Below are 20,846 nucleotides of genomic sequence, written 5' to 3' on the forward strand. Positions count from 1 at the left end.
GTTTTGTGAAACAAAAGGTTCAACTAGCATGACTCGGATCAGATAAGAACTTGCAGTGAACAATGAAGTGCTGGAGGCAAGGGTAGTGGGTTAACAAAGTGAAAAAGCATTCATTATGTAAAGCCAGTTAACAAGATGAAGAAGCATTCATCATGTGAAGCCAGTTAACAAGGTTAAGAATATTCATTGTGTAACAGCAGATAGCTTAATCTTTACTGTTTATGCTCGCTGATTGTAACAGTCATCCAATTAATATGTATGTTGCCTTATCTAGATGCTCCTCCCTGTAAAATGACTATGTAATTCATTAAGAAACTGCTGTGCGAGGGAGAAGATCATGAACTCATGTCTCTGTGCACATGGGCGATCGTTCTGACTCCCTCCATGGCCCAGAATAAAGATGGAGGTAAAACTACTGTGTCTCCTAGCATTTTGCTTCGACTGAGGCGGGAATGGGACGACAATCAAATGTATGTGACGCAGTAACATATGAGCTTGTGAAATTCCAAGAAACAATTCTGGTTTCCCTGCTAAAGGAAGAATGTTGTGAAACCTGAAAGAGTTCAGAAACAATTGACAAGGGTGTTGCTAGGGTTGAAGGGATTGAGCTATAGGGAGAGGCTGAATGGAGTTGTTTTTTTTTCCCTGGAGCTTTGGAGGCTGAGAAGTGGCCTTTAATAGAGGTTTATAAAATCATGAGGGACATGGATAGGGTGAATGGACAAGTTATGTTACCTGAGGTGGGGAGTCCAAAACTAGAGGGCATCGCTTTAAGGTGAGATGGGCAAGATTTAAAAGGGATCTAAGGGGTAATTGTTTCATGCAGAAGGTGGTGTGTTTTCAGAATGAGCTGCCAGAGGATATGGTGGAGGCTGGTGAGCTTACAACATTTAAAAGGCATCCATATGGGTATATGAATAGGAAGGGTTTAGAGTGATATGCGTCAAGTGGTGGTAAATGGGACTAGATTAATATAGCTGAAAATGTGTTGCTGGAAAACCGCAGCAGGTCAGGCAGCATCCAAGGAACTGGAGAATCGACGTTTCAGGCATAAGCCCTTCTTCAGGAATGATTCCTGAAGAAGGACTTATGCCCGAAACGTCAGTTCTCCTGCTCCTTGGATGCTGCCTGACCAGCTGCGCTTTTCCAGCAACACATTTTCAGCTCTGATCTCCAGCATCTGCAGTCCTCACTTTCTCCTCCTAGATTAATATAGGATGTATTGTCGGCCTGGATGAGTTGGACAAATGGTCTGTTTCCATGCTGTACAGCTCTATGACTGAAAACAATATCAAATATATTGCAAGTTTTTGCAAATTTTAAAATGTGTAATTTATTGGATTAGGAAAATTGCCTTTCAACAATTTGAATGTAGCGAGGTGTAAAGTAAACAAAAGCTGTGCTGGAGGGATAGTTGTACAGATGTCTCAAAAGCTGGTTGGTTGTATTGTATTGATTGTAATAGGTAATGTGTCTGTGGTCAGAGTTGGATCTATATTTTCACCATTTATCTTTATTGACCATCAAATAAAAGGATGGAATGGAATGGTGAAACACCTTGGGGCGTGTTACTCTGATTAGTGTGCTGGATGCATGGAAATTGTTGTTAATGTATGTGTAGTTATAATAGAGGTGAGGGATAAGTTGTCAAGTGACCTACTTCTTTTTAAGAATGACTTAGAAAGTTGGAAATACTCAAGTCAGTCAGCATCTGTGGAGTGACAATGTTTCCAGTTAATGATCAGAATTGGAAGTATCAAGAGATGTAGCATGTCTTAGAATACCGATCTGAAATGTTACCTCTGTTTTGCTTTCCAAGATGGCTGCTTAATCTATATAGTGTATCCAGTATTTTCAGTTCTTAGATTTCCACTCTTTGCTTTTCCATCCTTCAAAGTTGCCGTTCATGAAATCTGTATCCAGTGTTAATGCTGGGATGGAAGCCTCTTCAAATTTTTATTGATGATGAGCATTTATAGATTTGTTGATTTGGGACTATCCAGAGTAAAAGATGGCACTAACAATTTACATGATAGCTCGATGACTTTTCAACGGAAAGCTGTGTCCATGTTTCTGATGCTTCACCATCTCGAAAACTGAAGTATGAAATATGCAGTTAAAACTCAAAACGACTTACAGTATTACGGCTTCTCATTTTGAGTCAAATAGAACTTCATAATAGATTAAGTGAACTGGTTACCATAAGAATGCATGTCTCTGTAAGCTGAAATGCCTACAAATGCAAACAATGTTTAAAAAAGTCGATTATTTCCGTTAGTGTACTGTTTTGAGATATGCACCATGTTGCCAATGAAAGCAACGTGTTTTCATTGTCTTTATGCTGTAATGCAAAATCCCTAGCATCTTTATGGCCTTGATGTTGAGAATGTGTATTGGGTAGGAGCAGTTGGGAAAGTATTAAGTTCTGAGTTTTGTGAAACAAGAAGTTCGGCTGAGCATGACTCAGATCAGATAAGAACTTGCAGTTAACAATGGAGTGCTGGAGGCGGGGTAAAGCATTAAGGTGGAAAAGCATTCATTATGGAGAGCCATTTAACAATATTGGAAGCATTCAGTATGTGAGGTCAGTTAACAAGGTGAAAAGTATTATGTGAAGCCAGTTAAGGTTAAGAACATCCATTGTGTAACAGCAGATGGCTTAATCTTTACCAATGATACTCACTCATTGTAATGGTCATCCAATCAATATGTATGTTGCCTTATCTGGATGCTCCTCCCTGTAAAATGACTATATAATTCATTAAGAAACTGCTAATCCAGAGAAGACCGAGAACTCGTGTCTCTGTGCACATGGGTGATCGTTCTCTCTCCTTCCAGGGCCCAGAATAAAGATGGTGGAGGTAAAGCCATACTGTGTCTGTGTTTTGCTTCAACTGAGGGGGGGAAAGGGACGACAATATTGACGTAGTCGGCAGGATCCAAATGGATCATAACGATTGGATCGTGTCAGTGGCCACACAGAACATCAGTGTCTTGAGACGGATGGGCCCACAAGGTAAGATTTTAAACCTTGGTCCCTCTCAGTTTTCCTGTATGCCGGAGTCGGTCCCCTCGTTCAATTGCTCTCTATTCTGCGGATTCCTCGAATGCTAATTAGATCAGTTGAGAGACACTGTTTTGCAGGCGCGCTGGTACGCAGAGGTTTGAGTCCTTTGCGCGGTGTTGGAGTTCAAGTCCCATGGGCGGGCACTTGAGATTAGAGCTGAAAATGTGTTGCTGGAAAAGCGCAGCAGGTCAGGCAGCATCAAAGGAGCAGGAGAATCGACGTTTCGGGCATGAGCCCTTCAGGCTCCCTGAAGAAGGGCTCATGCCCGAAACGTCGATTCTCCTGCTCCTTGGATGCTGCCTGACCTGCGCTTTTCCAGCAACACATTTTCAGCTCTGATCTCCAGCATCTGCAGTCCTCACTTTCTTCTACTTGAGATTAGAGTCCTCTCCGGGGTACTGGGGTTCGAGTCCCCTTGAGAATGTGTAAAGGGTAGAAGCAGGTAGGGAAAGAGTTAAGTTCTGAGTTTTGTGTAACAAGAGTTTCAGCTGAGCATGACTCAGATCAGATAAGAACTTGCAGTTAACAGTGGGGTGTTGGAGGCAAGGGTAATGGATTAACAAGGTGAAAAGCATTCATTATGTAGAGCCATTTAACAATATTGGAAGCATTCAGTATCTAAGGTTAGTTAACAAGGTGAAAAGTATTCATTATGTGAAACCAGTTAACAAGGTTAAGAACATTCATTGTGTAACAGCACATGGCTTAATCTTTACTATTGATACTCGCTGATTGTCCTGATCACCCAATCAATGTGTATGTTGCCTTATCTGGATGCTCCTCTCTGTAAATGACCATATAATTCATTAAGAAACTGCTAATCCAGAGAAGGCAGTGAACTCATGTCCCTGTGCACATGGGCGATCATTCTCTCTCCCTCCAGGGCCCAGAATAAAGCTGGAGGAGGTAAAGCCATACTGTGTCTGAATGTTTTGCTTCGACTGAGAGGGTAACAGGACAACAATGTCATTGGTTGAAGAAACAGGTGAGAGTGTGTGTGGATCTTTGTTGGACTCCTCAGGGTCTTCAGACTCCTTGACTGAAGAACATACTGCAATATGGTGACATTGTGTTGTTGTGCAGTGTACAGCATTGTCCGCTCTACATATGTTTCTATGGTTGTCTTTGCAGGAATTTCTATGTGGGCATCCCATAATTGAGTGAAAAATGCCTGGTCATCAGATTGTTTGGCCTTACCTGATGCCTCTTTATTTTTGTCATCGTGTGTGCAGTTGTAACCTGTTTTACTCCATTGTGGTTGAAGGAGTTGATAACATAGCTTCTCCTCACTACCTTTCATTCCTTTCTTGGTGGCATCCCGTGAAATCGGTTGCTACATCCAACTTCTTATAAATGGTACTGGATGGATTAGCTGCTGTCAGTAGTGGGTTTTCAAATTGCTAATCAACCCTGATCCATTAGCTAGAACTTGGCTGTGGTGTTAGGAGAGAAGAACAATTGATTCATGATCTTCAGGTCAGTGTTTGTGGGAAGTTGTATTTAATTATAGCAACTTGCCTTTTTTTGACTTGATAGATTTTGTCTACTTTCCTCCCACATGCTTTGAAAATGCTGGTGATCGCAGCGCAAAGTGAAAAAAATCTGCCATCATGATCACCAGCATTTTTCAAGCATGCAAGAGGAAAATAGATAAAATCTATCAAGTCAAAAAAAGCAAAGTTTCAGCTAATGCATTAGGGTTGATTATCAACTTGAAAATCCACTACTGACAGAAGCTGATCCATCTGTAGTATCTCCATACTCTCAAAGCACAGTGGGTTCTTGAATTTTGACAGAACAGGAAGCAGTAACTTTTGACTACCATTTGTGTTTCCAGCTTGCTGAATCAGCTTCACGTCTCTGGCACCACTTCTAAGTTTCTCTTGGGTTTAGCCATGCTAACTGGTTTCACACATCCTTTCATTGTGAGATCTCAATCATGGCTGTGATTTTCGGGTTGTTGTATGGTGTAACTCTATTCTAATTGGTCATTGAAATTTCAGCTAACCCACAGTAACCAACACACAGCTTCTCACTAATATCATTCTATGAGATTTACTATGGAAATAGTTGAAACCATCAACATAACTGGAATCTCATGACATCTGAGCTTGAATCATTGCAGTTTCATCGTAAGCAAGTCATTTTTGTAGGATGGAAGTGGAAGGTGGGGCAAGAGGAAGCGATGGAAAAAAAGCAGAGAAGTTACTAAATTGATCGACCTGTCCACCATTTATTGGAGAGGCAGGTTCCTGTTTAACAATGTGTATGATCAGCTGAATGAGACAAATAAAAGAAAAGGGAAAGTAAAGAAGTTTAAAGAAATGGGAGACTTGTTTGAATTGCAATGTAGTCCCCAACTGTCTGATAAAGAGAGAGAAAATATGCAGATCCTTTTAAGGTTATTTTCTGACAGAAGATGCATAGCCAAATGTCTCCTCCGTTCTCCTGTCCAGGATGCCTCAAGTCCCCATCACCACTGTCCCATATTTGAAGTTACTGCAAGTATTTTTTCAGACAGTGGATGGTAGAGTGCTAATGAGAAAGACTTTTTGTTGAAGCTTATATTGAGCTTAGTTGGAGAAGTATTAGAAGTCACAGAAGCCGTAGTTGGTGATGGAAGAATGTGTTCAAGTCGACAATGAAAAAGAAGTAAACATGTCTCATTTAGAGGTAGATATGCTACATGCAGTAAACCACTACCCTAAATTGTGTTTCATCTCTCCAGTTTGGAGAGGTTAACATTGCAACAAGTGAAAAGCAGGCAATGGAATTGGATGAAGTGCAGGTAAAACTTGGGAGGAATGTTCAGTTTCCTGGGCAGTGGCATAGAGCGAAATGAATTTTTACTTGTCAACCTGTTATTTCTCTTTGGTCTGTCAGTTGCAACCACAGTGGTTTTTGTTTGTGCAGTTGTGAGATGTGGGTGTCACTCACTGGGCCAGCATTTATCGCCTATCCTGAGTTGCCCTTGAGAATATGGTGGTGAGCTGTCGCCTTACACCACTGCAGCCCACCTGCTGTGGGTTGACCAATTATGTCATTAGGGAGGGAATTCCAGGATTTTGACCCAGCAATAGTGAAGGAATGGCGATATATTTCCAAGTCAGGATGGTGAATACCTTTGAAGGGAACATGCCTCCAGCACCCCATTGTTAACTGCAAGTTCTTATCTGATCTGAGTTCCTATGTACGTGTTGCCCTTTTCCTTCTGGATGGAAGTGGTCATGGGTTTGGAATGTGTTGTGTGAGGAGCTTGTAGATAGTACATACTACTGCCACTGAGTATTGGTGGTGGAGGGAGTGGCTGCTTGTGATTGCAGTGCCAGTCAGGTCGACTGCTTTGTCCTGGATGGTGTCAAGCTTCTTGAGTGTTGTTGCAGCTGTACTCATCCACGTAAGTGAGGAGTATTTTGTTACATCCTGACTTGTGCCTTGTAGATGGTGGACATGCTTTGGGGAGTGAGGCAGTGAGTTATTCACTGCAGTATTCCTAGCCTCTGATTTGTTCTATTGCCACTGGTTATGTGGTGAGTCCAGTTGAATTTCTGGTCAATGATAACCCTGAGGGTGTTGATAGTGGAGGATTCAGTGATGGTAACACCATTGAGTGTCTTGGGATGGTGGTGAGATTGTCTCTCATTGCCTGGCATTTGTGACATTTGTCAAATGTTACTTGTCATTTGTCAGCCCAAGCCTGGATATTGGCCAGACCTTGTTACATTTGACAGTGGATTGTCTCAGTATCTGAAGAGTTGTGAATGGTGCTGAACATTGAGCAGTCATCAGCGAACATGCCCACTTCTGACCTTATGATGGAGGGAAGGTTATTGATGAAACAGCTGAAGATGATTGGATTTAGGACTCTACCCTGAGCAACTCCTGTAGAGATGTCCTGGAACTGACGTGACTGACCTCTAACATTAATGACTATCTTCCTATATGTCAGGTATGACTCCAGCCTCTGGAAAGTTTGCCCCCGATACCCATTGATTCCAGTTTTGCTCGGGCTCCTTGATGCTCCACTTGGTCAAATGCAGCCTTGTTGTGAAGGGTTGTCACTCTCACCTCCCCTCTGGAATTAACTCTTTTGTCCATGTTTGAACCAAAGCTGTATTGAGGTCAGGAGCTGAGTGGCCCTGGCAGAACCTAAACTGGGCATCACTGAGCAGGTGCTTCTTGCTTGTGGCTCCTGGGTTAAAAAGAGCAGGCCAAAAAGCAACATTTTTAAATAACACAATCAAAATGATGGTAATATGGAGAATTTCCTATTCGGCAATGATGTGCAATGGGTAATTTTACCATAAATGCCACTGTGAACGTAAAAAAAAAGGTGAAAAAATTGATTATGCTAGCGTAATATGTAATGAGAAGCAAACTGCAATTCCCACACAAGAATCTAATGCCAGTCACTCTGTCTCAATCTTAAGCATTCACTCCCATCACTGGTGCACTGCAACAACTCTGGCAAGGCTGACAAAATGTTGGGGTAATGAGCGAAGGTAATGACAAATATTCAGAGGACAATTCATCTAACTTGCTCCATGATTTACTTGGGGATCTTGAAATAGTGCGTTGGTATTGTTTTCAGAGGTTATCTCTTCAAGTCTTCCTGAATTAGAAAAGGAAAAGAAAATTGATTCAAAATTAGAAAACACTATTGTATCTCTCATAGGTTTTTGCTGTTATCTGAGCTTGTACCTTCATTTCAGTCGATAAATGTTATGCTGTGGACACATTTTGTGGATTTTGGGAGACATTAGCAGACCGGTCAAGTTGAACTATACCATGATTCAGTATCTTCTGGTTTTACAGTAAGAGTAGAGTCCCAAGTATTAAGCTGCGCAATAAAGTCACATTGTCATTACACTGGAAATCGATTCACAAATGTGTGTTGAGTAGAGGTGAGAGTAGTTGAGGCTCCATTATAATCTAATTTGCGGACAACTACTGTGTCAAAAAAAAATCCAAAATGGAAATATACAGAAGCAGGAAATGTGCAAAAAAGCTTCATTTTTCAATTAGTTCAATTGGCCTGATCTTGTACAATAAAAGTAATTGAGAAATGTTAGGAATTAGCTCCGGAAAAATTCAGTCATCATCTACTTAGTGTGCTGTCTTTGGATGAGTACATTACAGACCTCCACATGAACAGTGCAGTCAGACATGTTTTCTGAGTGTACTGCACTGCATGATCCTAGAATATCTGCACTGCCTTCGTGGCTTCAACTAGAAAACAGATGGATGAGCAGGTGGACATTTCAGGTTCATTGTCCTCCTCAGGTTATTGCATTTGCGATTGCATCATCTGTCAGTTCTGTTGTGCCATGTACAGTGTCTGCCTCCATGGCATACGTTTCCATTGTTGTAACTGTGGGCATTTTCATGCAAGCCTCCGATGGGCATGTAAAACCAAGCTTGTTGAATTGATTGGTCTCACCTTGCTTCTCATTGTTCCCAGGTTCTTACATAACCGTAATCTGTTTGAACCCAAAGTCTTGGTGACAGTTGGCAATTATGTCACCATCTTGCATGATTTCTTTGCCTCGACTATAGTGGTTGGGTTGTACTCCATTCACTAGCTTCAGTAACGTGAGAAATCAGTTACGATCAGTAATAGTCTTTCAGGTTATGAATAATTCTCTGATCTATTGGCTGTGATGTTTGGAGCCTCTTCAGGCTAGTAACATCGAGGTGCACCTGATAGTTGTCTGTAATGCTAATCTTCCTTTTTCTTCCATTGATGTATTTCGTCCATTTTTCTGATCTATGCTGTAAAAATGCTAGAAGTCATCCAAATTTGTAAGTTGCATGCGGCATTGGTAGCATCTTGAAATGATCAAAGTGATACAGCTTCTTGGCTTTGCCTCTCGCAAGAAGTAGCAGTTTTTGGTGACATCATGCCGAGTCTACAGCAGTGACATCTTCCTTGCTTTCCTTTCTGCCGTTACGTTTAGTCTTTACATGAGTGATCTGGCAAAAGACAGAGAACGGTAGATTTCATCCATTTTAAGAGTGTCCTTTGATACACAATCATTTGGGATGCGAGCAAGACCATTTTGCAGTCTATCATCTGTTGCTGCTGAAACTGCCAAATCCTCTCATGAGCATGCAGAAGCCACTACTGTAATTATAGACTAACTGGTCTAATTGCCCGTCGCTGTGAACTCCTTGTGACCCAGCGTCTTTGTCCTTTACCAGAAGATTGGACCAGAGATGTCAGCTCCAGTTGCTTTGAACCATATTAGCAGAACTTCTTCAGTACTGGGATAGACATCTTGCTGGAGGAAATGCTTATGTCGAATTGTTTCAGGATGGGTACCTTGCACTCCAGAGCAGATGTCAAATTTGATATTAGAATCTTCCATTGCTTTGTGACGTCTGCTTTTCACTTTGCATCATGGTTTTCCATTTGCTGTGCCAACTTCACTTTCTCTCCAATCAACAGCGCCTTTAACTTTCTTAGCCATACTTTAAGAGCTTGAACATCCTTGCACAGGAGATGTCAATGTCAAATAAGGGTTGAAACCCAAGATTTAGTATTCTAACATGGCTTAACTTCACTCCAGTCACTAGACTTGGTTATGTGACATGCTTGTATGAGTGTGCTTAATTTGGAGTTACCAGTCCGGAACTTTGGCTTACCATGAGTATCATTATTGGATTTGCTTTTCTGCCAATGCTTTGTCATAACTAGGCGCTAATGTTGATCAACAAGAATAGGTTCCATCTGGAATGCTGGGCTGACCGTGCAGCTTCTCACCACTTGTACCAATTATCCTTTTTTTTTAAACTAATTGTCAGTCTGTGTGAAAACAGGTGAGCAGTTTTAAAGCATGGAGGCATGCAGTTGTCTGAATTGGAAGAGATTTTCAGCACTGTCAGCCAGGATTCAACTTGCATCTTGAGGTTGAATGAATAGTATGCCAAGTCATACTGATATTTCATCTTTGGTTGACACTTGTTTCTATTTCTAGACCATGAGATTGTGATAGAATATTTAGAACTGTAGGCCTCAACAGCCAGTCATCTATTCACTGTGACTTTTGTTGAGAAGATAGTTTTACGCTTAATGAATTGTTGAATGGAGACTTTAAGATACAGGCATTTGTTGAGGATGGATAACCATTATTCTTCATTTGTGCCGCTGCACTTCAGAAAAGCCTCTTTGACCTACTGTTATGTGAGGAAAGAAATGATCTCTGCTGAGCAGGGAAATCTGAACGAAGCGGTTGACCTTAAATGAAATCTGACTGGTTACTGAATGTCTGAACAATTATAGATGGTCATGCAAAATATCCCAGTGCAGGCAAGGCTAGCTCAGTTAATATGTTGTGAAATGAAAAACTGACTAAAAGTTTAGTTGCTGTTTTTGAAAAGTCTTATTTCGAAACAAAGCCAAGGGTTATTTTGGCGATATTGACTTTGCATATTTAATCTACCTCATTAATACATATGGAGAAGGCATACAAATGGAGATAAATTAAGTTATAACTTTGCAACAAAAGCAAGGTTGTGAAAGTTCATGTTGACTAAAGAAATGCAGTTTTAGAAAATAGACAAAAATAGTCTCTACTTTCTTTCTCTTGTTTGAATAGTATGTTTCAGAATGTTTGAAACGATGTCAAATGTCAAACGTGCCCAGAAAGGTGAGTGGAGTTTTTCAAATGATTCATGCAGTCTACGACTAAAATGTGATTAAGAAAAATAGATTTGAGTGTTTTAATAGATGCTGGCTGAGCTATTTGGATAAGAAATAAGGCAAGGTTGCTCATCAGGTGCTTCAACAAAGCGTAGAATGAAAATGTAACTCAGAGTGCAGATTTCACCATTGATTATAGCAGAAGCTGAGCACATTCCCATCAAATTCTGAGAGTGCCTGGCAAAAAGATATCCAAGTAAACATGACATTGGAAACTGAATGAAAAGACCTAGAGTCGACCAAGAGGTACCTAAACAACAATGGATGTAGCTTCAATGATAGAGTCCAAGAAGAATTGGATTCTGATCTTTATGCTCTTTCTGCTGAATGCAAGATAATATTAATGCAATATTGCCAACTCTGTTTGTTATTTGAGTTTAGAAGCAGCTTGTCACTTGATCAAGGGTTTAGTGCAGTCTGGAATTCTCTACACCTGTAGATTTAACCACACTGATGCATCATCCTGGAATCCAGAACAAATGTGTTACAAAATTGTGTTGGAAAAATTCAATGGTATTAGATCAGTAGTGTTAAATTTATAATTGGGGATATTATGAAGTGCAGTTTTATTTTCCAAACACACATTATATTTGAAATGTTAATGGAACAAAGCCTGCTGTGGTTATTGATGTTTCCCAATAATAGCTTTGGATCGATTATGATAGCTCTTGTTATGGATATGACAAATGCTGTTGGTTTTATTTGCTATATGTTGTATTGTTTATGTAGCAAAAGATTGAATTATCAAAATTTTGAAGAACACTTTAACCATATAACTTCTCGAGTTAACATCAAGTAACAGACTATATATTTAGTGTTCCTTGTATTTATATTTCCAAATGTATTCAGTCATTTCTTGTGCATGCTTAGAATTGAGCAGAGATGAATGAATGTTCAATTGTACAGTCTGGTGAAACCTAATGGATATGGAAAATGTATATCAGTGTATGACATTGTTAATTCTGCGCAATGTTTTTTCCCTCTATCCATATAATAGCTTTAGGTGAATAGGGGCCAATGTGGCCCAAAATGAATAAGTAACTGGGGGAAAGATGTTCTGAACAAATTACAGTATGGGAGGTAGAGTAATTGAAGGAAGATGACAAAAGCATGTATGAGCACTTAAGTGGCTGATGGGTTGACGTAGAGGCAGGTCTTGAGCCAACTAATGTTACTGTAGTGGAAGTGAGCAGTTTTTATTGGGAGGAGAGTACTTGAGTATTGCTGTAAAAACACACACATTCAAGTTTTTTTTTGTCTTGTACTTATTCATGCAATTTTCAAGAATACCAATTTAAAGGGATTGTATTGCATAAGAGGCAAATGCTTATTGGTTTGCGAGTGAACTGGCAGAGGCTTTGCCAAACAAAAGTATAAATAAATGACAGTTGATGACAGTTAACTGCCTGCCAGGCTTTAAGTCCTCAACCAAATGGGTTGACTGTGTTGTTCAAGCCATTGCTCTTAAGAGAGCTGGAGAATTGCTGTTATCTCTTGTGTTGTGAAGCTGAGTTGAATTATATGCAACGTATGGACATATTCTTTATGTCTACATAGAACAGAGTCCTAAGTGTTAATGTAGATAGCTTTCAGTACACCAGTATGCACTACTGTGCAACCCCAAGTGACAGGGCGAAAGTGAGGACTGCAGATGCTGGAGATCACAGTCAAAATGTGTGGCACTGGAAAAGCACAGCAGGTCAGACAGCATCTGAGGAGCAGGAGATGCAACATTTTGGGCATAAACTCTTCATCAGGAATGTTCATCCTGCTCCTCAGATGCTGCCTGACCTGTTGTGCATTTCCAGCACTACACTTTTTAATCCCAGTTGACAGCCCTATATGCATTGACACTGTAATTTGCTCACGCTCAGGATTATCCAGCACTTATTGTCTGTGATTCTGAAATTATCCAGTGTTGGACAATAGATTGAGAGTTTGGCAAGAGGGTGCTTCTTGGGTACACTCCGTACCTTTCTGGTTGAGGGAAGTTGTGAATTGGAATGAATAGATGAGATCATGCAACACCTGATGAACCTACATGGCAATGGTTGTAAATAGCAAACCGTTCTAAGTTTTATGGTGGCTATTCAGATGTATATTGAGTGAAATCTCAGCAGAAACGAGCATTTTTGCAATAGTTTGGCTATGAGAGTTTTTACAAACAACAAATCTTTATGCAAAACCCTCCATGCAAGATTGTATCACTCAGTTCTAGTTTGGTCATTCAATGGAAATACTGGTCAGTGCAACACAACTAACTAATCATGGCCAAGTATGGTTTATTGAAGATTTTCCTGAATTGTCTGCACAGTTCTATTGAAACTTCAGCTTTTGCTGGTAGAAACTACATAGACATACTTAACAAAAATATCCATTGTGTGTATATTAGGGAGGAATATTGACCATATTGCATGGTTTGTAAGTGATTTTGAAATAGATGCTAGGAATGGGATAACTAGGTATCAACTGATGAGGTGCTGCAATGAGAGAGTCTCAATTTTTCTGAACTGTTCACTTGCTAAGTTGCAGAATATCTATTCATTGTATATTTCAGGCTTCTATGTTGTATATTTCAAGCAGTGCCACCATTTTCATATTGTGGTAGTATTAAGGAATAGTTAGAGGTGAGATTCATGATCAATTGAGACACTCCAATAACATTGCTTGTTATGTGTAAGACACTCTATTTTTGAAATACTTAATTGTGGACTGAAATGAAAATGGTTTTAAAATCAGGATTGCTGCATAATTTGAAAGCAAATAACTTGAGACGAGTTGTGAACATTGCTCAGCTGTGGATTGCAGCAGAGGTTGTGGATGAACTGGAGCCAAACGATTGTCAGATCCACACCCCCCACCAACCCAACCTCCACTCCCGGCACCTTCCCCTGCAACCGCAGGAGGTGCAAGACTTGCGCCCACACCTCCCCCCTCACCTCCCTCCAAGGCCCCAAAGGAAACTTCCATATCCGCCACAGATTCACCTGCACCTCCACACATATCATCTATTGCATCCTCTGCACCCGATGTGGCCTCCTCTATATTGGGGAGACAGGCCGGCTACTTGCGGAGCGTTTCAGAGAACACCTCTGGGACACCCGGACCAACCAACCCAACCACCCTGTGGCTCAACATTTCAATTCCCCCTCCCACTCCACCAAGGATATGCAGGTCTTTGGACTCCTCCATCGTCAGACCACAACAAAACGACGGTTGGAGGAAGAACGCCTCATCTTCCGCCTAGGAACCCTCCAACCACAAGGGATGAACTCTGATTTCACCAGTTTCCTCATTTCCCCTCCCCCCACCCTGTCTCAGTCAAATCCATCGAATTCAGCACCGCATTCCTAACCTAGATCTTCTTCCCGACCTCTCCGCCCCCACCCCAGTCTGACCTATCACCCTCACCTTGACCTCTTTCCACCTATCACATTTCCGACGCCCCTCCCCCAAGTCCCTCCTCCCTACCTTTTATCTTAGCCTGCTGGACAAACTTTCCTCATTCCTGAAGAAGGGCTTATGCCCGAAACGTCGATTCTCTTGTTCCCTGGATGCTGCCTGACCTGCTGCGCTTTTCCAGCAACACATTTCCAGCTCTGATCTCCAGCATCTGCAGACCTCACTTTCTCCTCAAAGTTATCTACAGGCTCCCAAACAGTAGTCTGGAAGTCAGATGTAAGTTAAATCAGGAGCTGAAATTGGCCTGTCGCAAAGATGTTACTACAGTTGTTATGGGGGATTTCAACATGCAGGTAGACTGGGAGAACCAGGAGAACCAAGAAAGAGACTTTGTGAAGTGCCTCAGAGATGGATTCTTAGAGCAGCTGGTGCTGGAGCCAACCAGGGAGAAGGCAATTCTGGATCTAGTATTATGCAACCAACCAGAGTTGGTCAGAGACCTCGAAGTGAAGGAGCCATTGGGAAGTAGTGACCATAATACAATAAGCTTCAATCTGCAATTTGAGAGGGAGAGGGTACAATCGGAAGTGACAATATTTCTGTTGAATAAAGGGAACTATGGAGCTATGAGGGAGGAGCTGGCCAAAGTTCAATGGTGCAATACCTTAGCAGGGATGACAGTGGAGGAACAATGGCAGATATTTCTGTGTATAATGCAGAAGTTGCAGGATCAGTTCATTCCAAAAAGGAAGAAAGATCCTAGGAGGGGGCATGGGTGGCTGACGAGGGAAGTTAAGAAACATATAAAGATAAAAGAGAAAAGTATAACATGGCAAAGATAAGTGGGAAAACTGAGGACTGGGAAGCTTTTAAAGAACAACAGAGGATTACTAAGAAGGAAATACGCAGAGAAAAAATGAGGTACGAAGGTAAACTGCCCAAAAATACGAAGGAGGATAGTAAAAGTTTTTTTAGGTATGTGAAAGGCAAAAAAATGGTTAAGACTAAAATTGGGCCCTTGAAGACAGAAACAGGGGAATATATACTCAGCGAGTCGTGAGTTCATGGAATGCCCTGCCAGTAGCAGTGGTGGACTCTCTCTCATTATGGGCATTTAAGCGGGCATTGGATAGGCATATGGAGGATAGTGGGCTAGTGTAGGTTAGGTGGGCTTGGATCGGCGCAACATCGAGGGCCGAAGGGCCTGTACTGCGCTGTATTCTTCTATGTTCTATATTACAGGGAACAAAGAAATGGCAGAAGAATTGAATTAGTACTTCAGATCTGTGTTCACTGGGGAAGACACAAGCAATCTCCCTGAGGTAACAGTGGCTGAAGGACCTGAACTGAAGGGAATTTATATTTGCCAGGAATTGGTGTTGGAGAGACTGTTGATAAGTCCCTGGGGCCTGATGGTCTACATCCCAGGGTACTGAAGGAAGTGGCTCGAGAAATCGTGGATGCGTTGGTGATTATTTTCCAGAGTTCGATAGATTCGGGATCAGTTCCTGCGGATTGGAGGGTGGCTAACGTTGTACCACTTTTTAAGAAAGGTGGGAGAGAGAAAACAGGAAATTATATGTTGTACCACTTTTTAAGAAAGGTGGGAGAGAGAAAACAGGAAATTATAGACCAGTTAGTCTGACCTCAGTGGTGGGAAAGATGCTGGAGTCTATTATAAAGGATGAAATTACGACACATCTAGATAGTAGTAACAGGATAGGTCAGAGTCAGCATGTATTTATGAAGGGGAAATCATGCTTGACTAATCTTCTGGAATTTTTTGAGGATGTAACTCTGAAGATGGACGAGGGAGATCCAGTAGATGTAGTGTACCTGGACTTTCAGAAAGCTTTAGATAAAGTCCCACATAGGAGGTTAGTGAGCCAAATTAGGGCGCATGGTATTGGGGGCAAAGTACTAACTTGGATTGAAAGTTGGTTGGCTGATAGGAAACAAAGAGTAGTGATAAACGGCTCCATTTCGGAATGGCCAAGTTAGGTGAGTGGTCAGATGCATGGCAGATGCAGTTTAATGTGGATAAATGTATGGTTATCCACTTTGGTGGCAAGAACAGGAAGGCAGATTACTACCTAAATTGAATCAATTTAGGTAAAGGGGCAGTACAGAGAGATCTGGGTGATCTTGTACACCAGTCAATGAAGGTAAGCATGCAGGTACAGCAGGTAGTGAAGAAGGCTAATAGCATGCTGGCCTTCATAACAAGAGGGATTGAATATAGAAGCAAAGAGGTACTTCTGCAACTGTACAGGGCCCTGGTGAGACCACACCTGGAGTACTGTGTGCAGTTCTGGTCTCCAAATTTGAGGAAAGACATTCTGGCTATTGAGGGAGTGCAGCGTAGGTTCACGAGGTCAATTCCTGGAATGGCGGGATTACCTGACACTGAAAGACTGAAGCGACTGGGCTTGTAAACCCTTGAGTTTAGAAGACTGAGAGGGGATCTGATTGAGACATATAAGATTATTAAAGGATTGGACACTCTGGAGGCAGGAAGCATGTTTCCGCTGATGGGTGAGTGCTGAACCAGAGGACACAGCTTAAAAATACGGGGTAGACCATTTAGGACAGAGATGAGGAGAAACGTCTTCACCCAGAGAGTGGTGGCTGTGTGGAATGCTCTGCCCCAGAGGGCAGTGGAGGCCAGGTCTCTGGATTCATTTAAGAAAGAGTTGGATAGAGCTCTCAAGGCTTGTGAAATCAAGGGTTATGGAGATAAGGCAGGAACAGGATACTGATTAAGGATGATCAGCCATGACCATATTGAATGGTGGTGCAGGCTCGAAGGGCAGAATGGCCTACTTCTGCACCTATTGTCTATTGACTTGGATCAGAAAAGAACTTGCAGTAAACAAGGAGGTGCTGGAGGCAGGGGTAATGGTTTAACAAGGTGAAAAAGTTTAGGGCCCTTTAACAAGATGAAGAAGCATTCATTTTGCAAAGTCAGTTAAACAAGGTGACAAGCATTCTTTATGTCAAGCCGGTTAAGGTTAAGAACATTCATTGTGTAACACCAGATGGCTTAATCTCCTCTATTAACACTGGCTGAAGGTAATGGTCACCCAATCAATATGAACGTTGCCTTATCAGGATGCTGCTCCCTATAAGTGACTATATAATTCATTCAGAGTTTGCTGTTTGAGAGAAGGCTGAGAACTCATGTCCCTGTGCACATGTGTGATCGTTCTGTCTCCCTCCAGGGCCCTGAATAACAATGAGGGAGGTAAAACTATACTGCATCTGAGAGTTTTGTTTCAACTGAGGTGGGAATAGGATGACACTGTGACATTTAATTGATATGGCAGAGACATTTTGAAAGTGAATGAGCCACCCTGTATCTCTTGCAAACCAGTAGAAAGGTTCCAGAGAAGGACATTGAGAATCAGCATCTGACTGGTCCAAGAATCCTGTCAGCAACCCCTGTGAACAGGAACCACTGAAATGTTCTCCCAGTTTTTTTCGATCAATCCATAATCTATATCTTTTGTCATGTCTGTGTCTGAGAGAGTTGATAAGGGGATTAGAGTTTTAATTAGTTGAGTTATATGCACTGGTATTTATCTGTAGCTGGAGTAATTTACTTTAACAACAATTTTTGTTAAGTACAGAAACCTGGTCCATGCTTTCTGTTGACCTAGGTCCAGAAAACAGGTCAACTAGGGAAAGTAGCAGGGCTTTATTTCCAACATGCTACAGCAATGTATCATGACAAAGTTTTGGAATTCATGCGGGATTTGATTTGACAGATAGGCAATGTGGTATTAGCACGTTGGTATTAGCAAATAAAACAGGCGAAGGAAAACATCAAGTCCTGTACTACATTTAAGACTTGGCACGAGAAATAGCAGAAGGTTTCCGAACAGTACCTGGTAGCTTTCAGAGAAAGTTCAAAGCCCACATTGAGAGACTTGTCAGGTAAACTGGAGATAACGATGCTTGATAAAACAAGGAGGGCAAAGATAGTTAAGCGGAGAAAGTGAGGTCTGCAGATGCTGGAGATCAGAGATGGAAATGTGTTGCTGGAAAAGCGCAGCAGGTCAGGCAGCATCTAGGGAACAGGAGAATCGACGTTTCGGGCATTAGCGCAACCCACCTATACCCCTACATTTACCCCTTACCTAACACTACGGGCAATTTAGCATGGCCAATTCACCTTATCTGCACATCTTTGGACTGTGGGAGGAAACCGGAGCACCCGGAGGAAACCCACGCAGACACGGGGAGAATGTGCAAACTCCACACAGTCAGTCGCCTGAGGCGGGAATTGAACCCGGGTCTCTGGCGCTGTGAGGCAGCAGTGCTAATCACTGTGCTACGTTACTCCATAAAGCGAATCCATTTTTCCGTCACCCTCAAATTCCAAAAGGTTAGAAAATAAGTGTGTGAAAGAAAGGCAAATAGTGAAGGTAAGGAATGGATAGCTGAGAATGTCCCCAAGATTGTTATCTCAAATTAGCAAGCCAAGTATTGGGGATGAAGGTGATAATTGGACTGCAAAGTAGTGTTCTGACCATTGCAAGAATCATTATCAGCAACTCTCGTGAACAGAAACCACTGAAATGCCTTTCCAGTTTTTCCATTGATAACCCACATTTTTATTCCTGTCTTGTATGTGTGTTTATGTTTGTGTAAGAGAGACTTAGAGTTTTAATTAGCAGAGCTATATACTGGGCTTTTATAAGAGTTTACCTGCAGCTAAAATCAATTTACTTTAAGCAGTTTTTTGTTAAACTTCATCAACCTGAATCTAGAAGACAAGAAAATTGGGACTGTTACGTACTCCTTAAAAACCTTTACCTTTTTGTGACAACTCTGGGGCATGATTTTCAGCTCATGATCTTAGTGCATCGTGGCATACGTTAAAATGAAACAGGTACCAGATGTTCTGTATTTCATTGACTCAGAATTACCTCATCCTAGTCTTGATCCATAGCGGTATTGTTCTTATAGATATCATAAGTACAGGCTGAAATAAGATAGATGTACTGAGGTTTCTGTATGTGTGGGATGTTGAGACAACCTAAAGTGTAATTTCAAGTCACTTAAACTTAAGCTGAAAATGTGTTGCTGGAAAAGCGCAACAGGTCAGGCAGCATCCAAGGAACAGGAGAATCGACGTTTCGGGCATAAGCCCTTCTTCAGGAATCTTAACTTAAACTTAAGGCAGAGTAAGGCATTGCATGATTGTTTACAGTTGCTGTGATAGACTTCTGTAGTTTTGGCAATTTTTGTTTTCAATTCATGAATTTGTTGCAAATATTGGTTTTGGAGTGAAGTGTGGTGCTTGTATGTACAAGATGTCAAAAAAATTGTTTAAGATACCAGAGAACCTGGCTCTATACATGTGGTTGTTTTGAAGGATTGATGTTGCAGCCAGTCCTGTAAAGCTGTTACTTGTGTGCATCATAGTCTACACCGAACTCCGCTGTGTGTTTCTTCGGGTATGAGTGAGAGTAATGATAAATTGCTGCTTATGGCCATTTCAAGTTCACTTATTTAATTCATAGCTTTTTCAACCCACTGTTAGGCTTAGAATTTTAACCTTTGTGATTTGTGCAGGTATTCTCCTGACAGTGCCAAAAGTGCAAAATGTTCACTTTGTGCTAGCTTTGCATGAGAAAATACTACAAAATCAAAGTTTTGGTATAATCAGGGCAAACTCAACAGTAAATGAGTCCCCTAGATGATATATCTGAGTTAAAAAAACTTTTATTTATTGTATTCTTTAAATTAGAACTGATGATAATTAAAAAGGAATTGACAGGGTTGGATAGCTATCATATACTTTGTTACCTCTGCAGATGAGGTTGGAGATAATATCAAATTCCCTCAGTCTTTGTACTTGCCAGAAGTATTTTGTGCAGTGCAGTTCTTCTGGATTGTATCCAATTGGAGAAGCCTTGAAAGCTTGCTGTTTTCAGTGATGTGCGTGTCATTTATAAGAATGTGCAGACTGTTACTAGCAGTGTCAGTAGCAAGCTGAAGGTCCCGTGAGAAATTTCAGCCTCCATTTTGATCAGTATTTCTGCTTTTTCCTGTAAGTGGACTGCTATTGGATCTGTTCAGGGCTTGGTCAGCCATGTTGATCTAATTTTATAAAGACAAAGCAGTTCTCTGCTTTAATAGTAATTGAGAAGATAAATTAGTTCATCAATCAGTGTGTAATGTTGAAAAGTTGCTATTTTAATAAAGGAAGCTAAACATTCAAACTACCATTCAAATACTATATTTTTCAGGTAAATAATGAAAATTGTCATGTCTTATCGTTTTACTGTTGTGGTTACCTCTGAAGTGGTTTATTTACAACCTCATCAGTATCATTGCCATTTGTGATAGCCTATCTAGGTTTTAATTATGCATTGGTGTGGTTTCAGAATGGATTTAATAATTGTTAAGCTAGGTGCAGACTCTTAAACTATCCATTCTGTATAAATCAGGGCAGGAATGAGTAATTTTAAAACACATTTTACTGAACTGTTTTCACAGGCCACACCTGCTAAAAAGAAGCGATTGAAACAGAGGTGAAGGTGGGTTTGTAGAATTGAGGCTTGATGTATGAAATTAATTAATAGAAATTTCATTTTAAAAATGGGAACTTCTGAAATTGGCACAGAAACTGATTATTTGCCTTAATTTATAGTAGTTTAATTTAAT

At 41.1% G+C, this 20,846-nt stretch overlaps 1 protein-coding gene across 1 annotated transcript in view; it reads left to right on the forward strand.

The window, feature by feature from the left end:
- The first annotated feature begins 400 nt into the window (after positions 1-400).
- LOC122556831 (lysine-specific demethylase 3B-like) overlaps positions 401-20,846 on the forward strand; it is a 132,166-nt gene continuing 111,720 nt past the window's right edge. Inside the window, exons 1-3 of the mRNA XM_087995075.1 lie at positions 401-406; positions 5,796-5,855; positions 10,666-10,716. Of these exons, the coding sequence (XP_087851201.1) occupies positions 401-406; positions 5,796-5,855; positions 10,666-10,716 (117 nt within the window). The remainder of the gene's footprint in view (positions 407-5,795; positions 5,856-10,665; positions 10,717-20,846) is intronic.

This window comes from Chiloscyllium plagiosum, unplaced genomic scaffold (genome assembly GCF_037043375.1).
Source record: "Chiloscyllium plagiosum isolate Xiang-an unplaced genomic scaffold, Cpla_swu_hap1 HiC_scaffold_16, whole genome shotgun sequence".
Lineage (NCBI taxonomy): Eukaryota > Metazoa > Chordata > Chondrichthyes > Orectolobiformes > Hemiscylliidae > Chiloscyllium > Chiloscyllium plagiosum.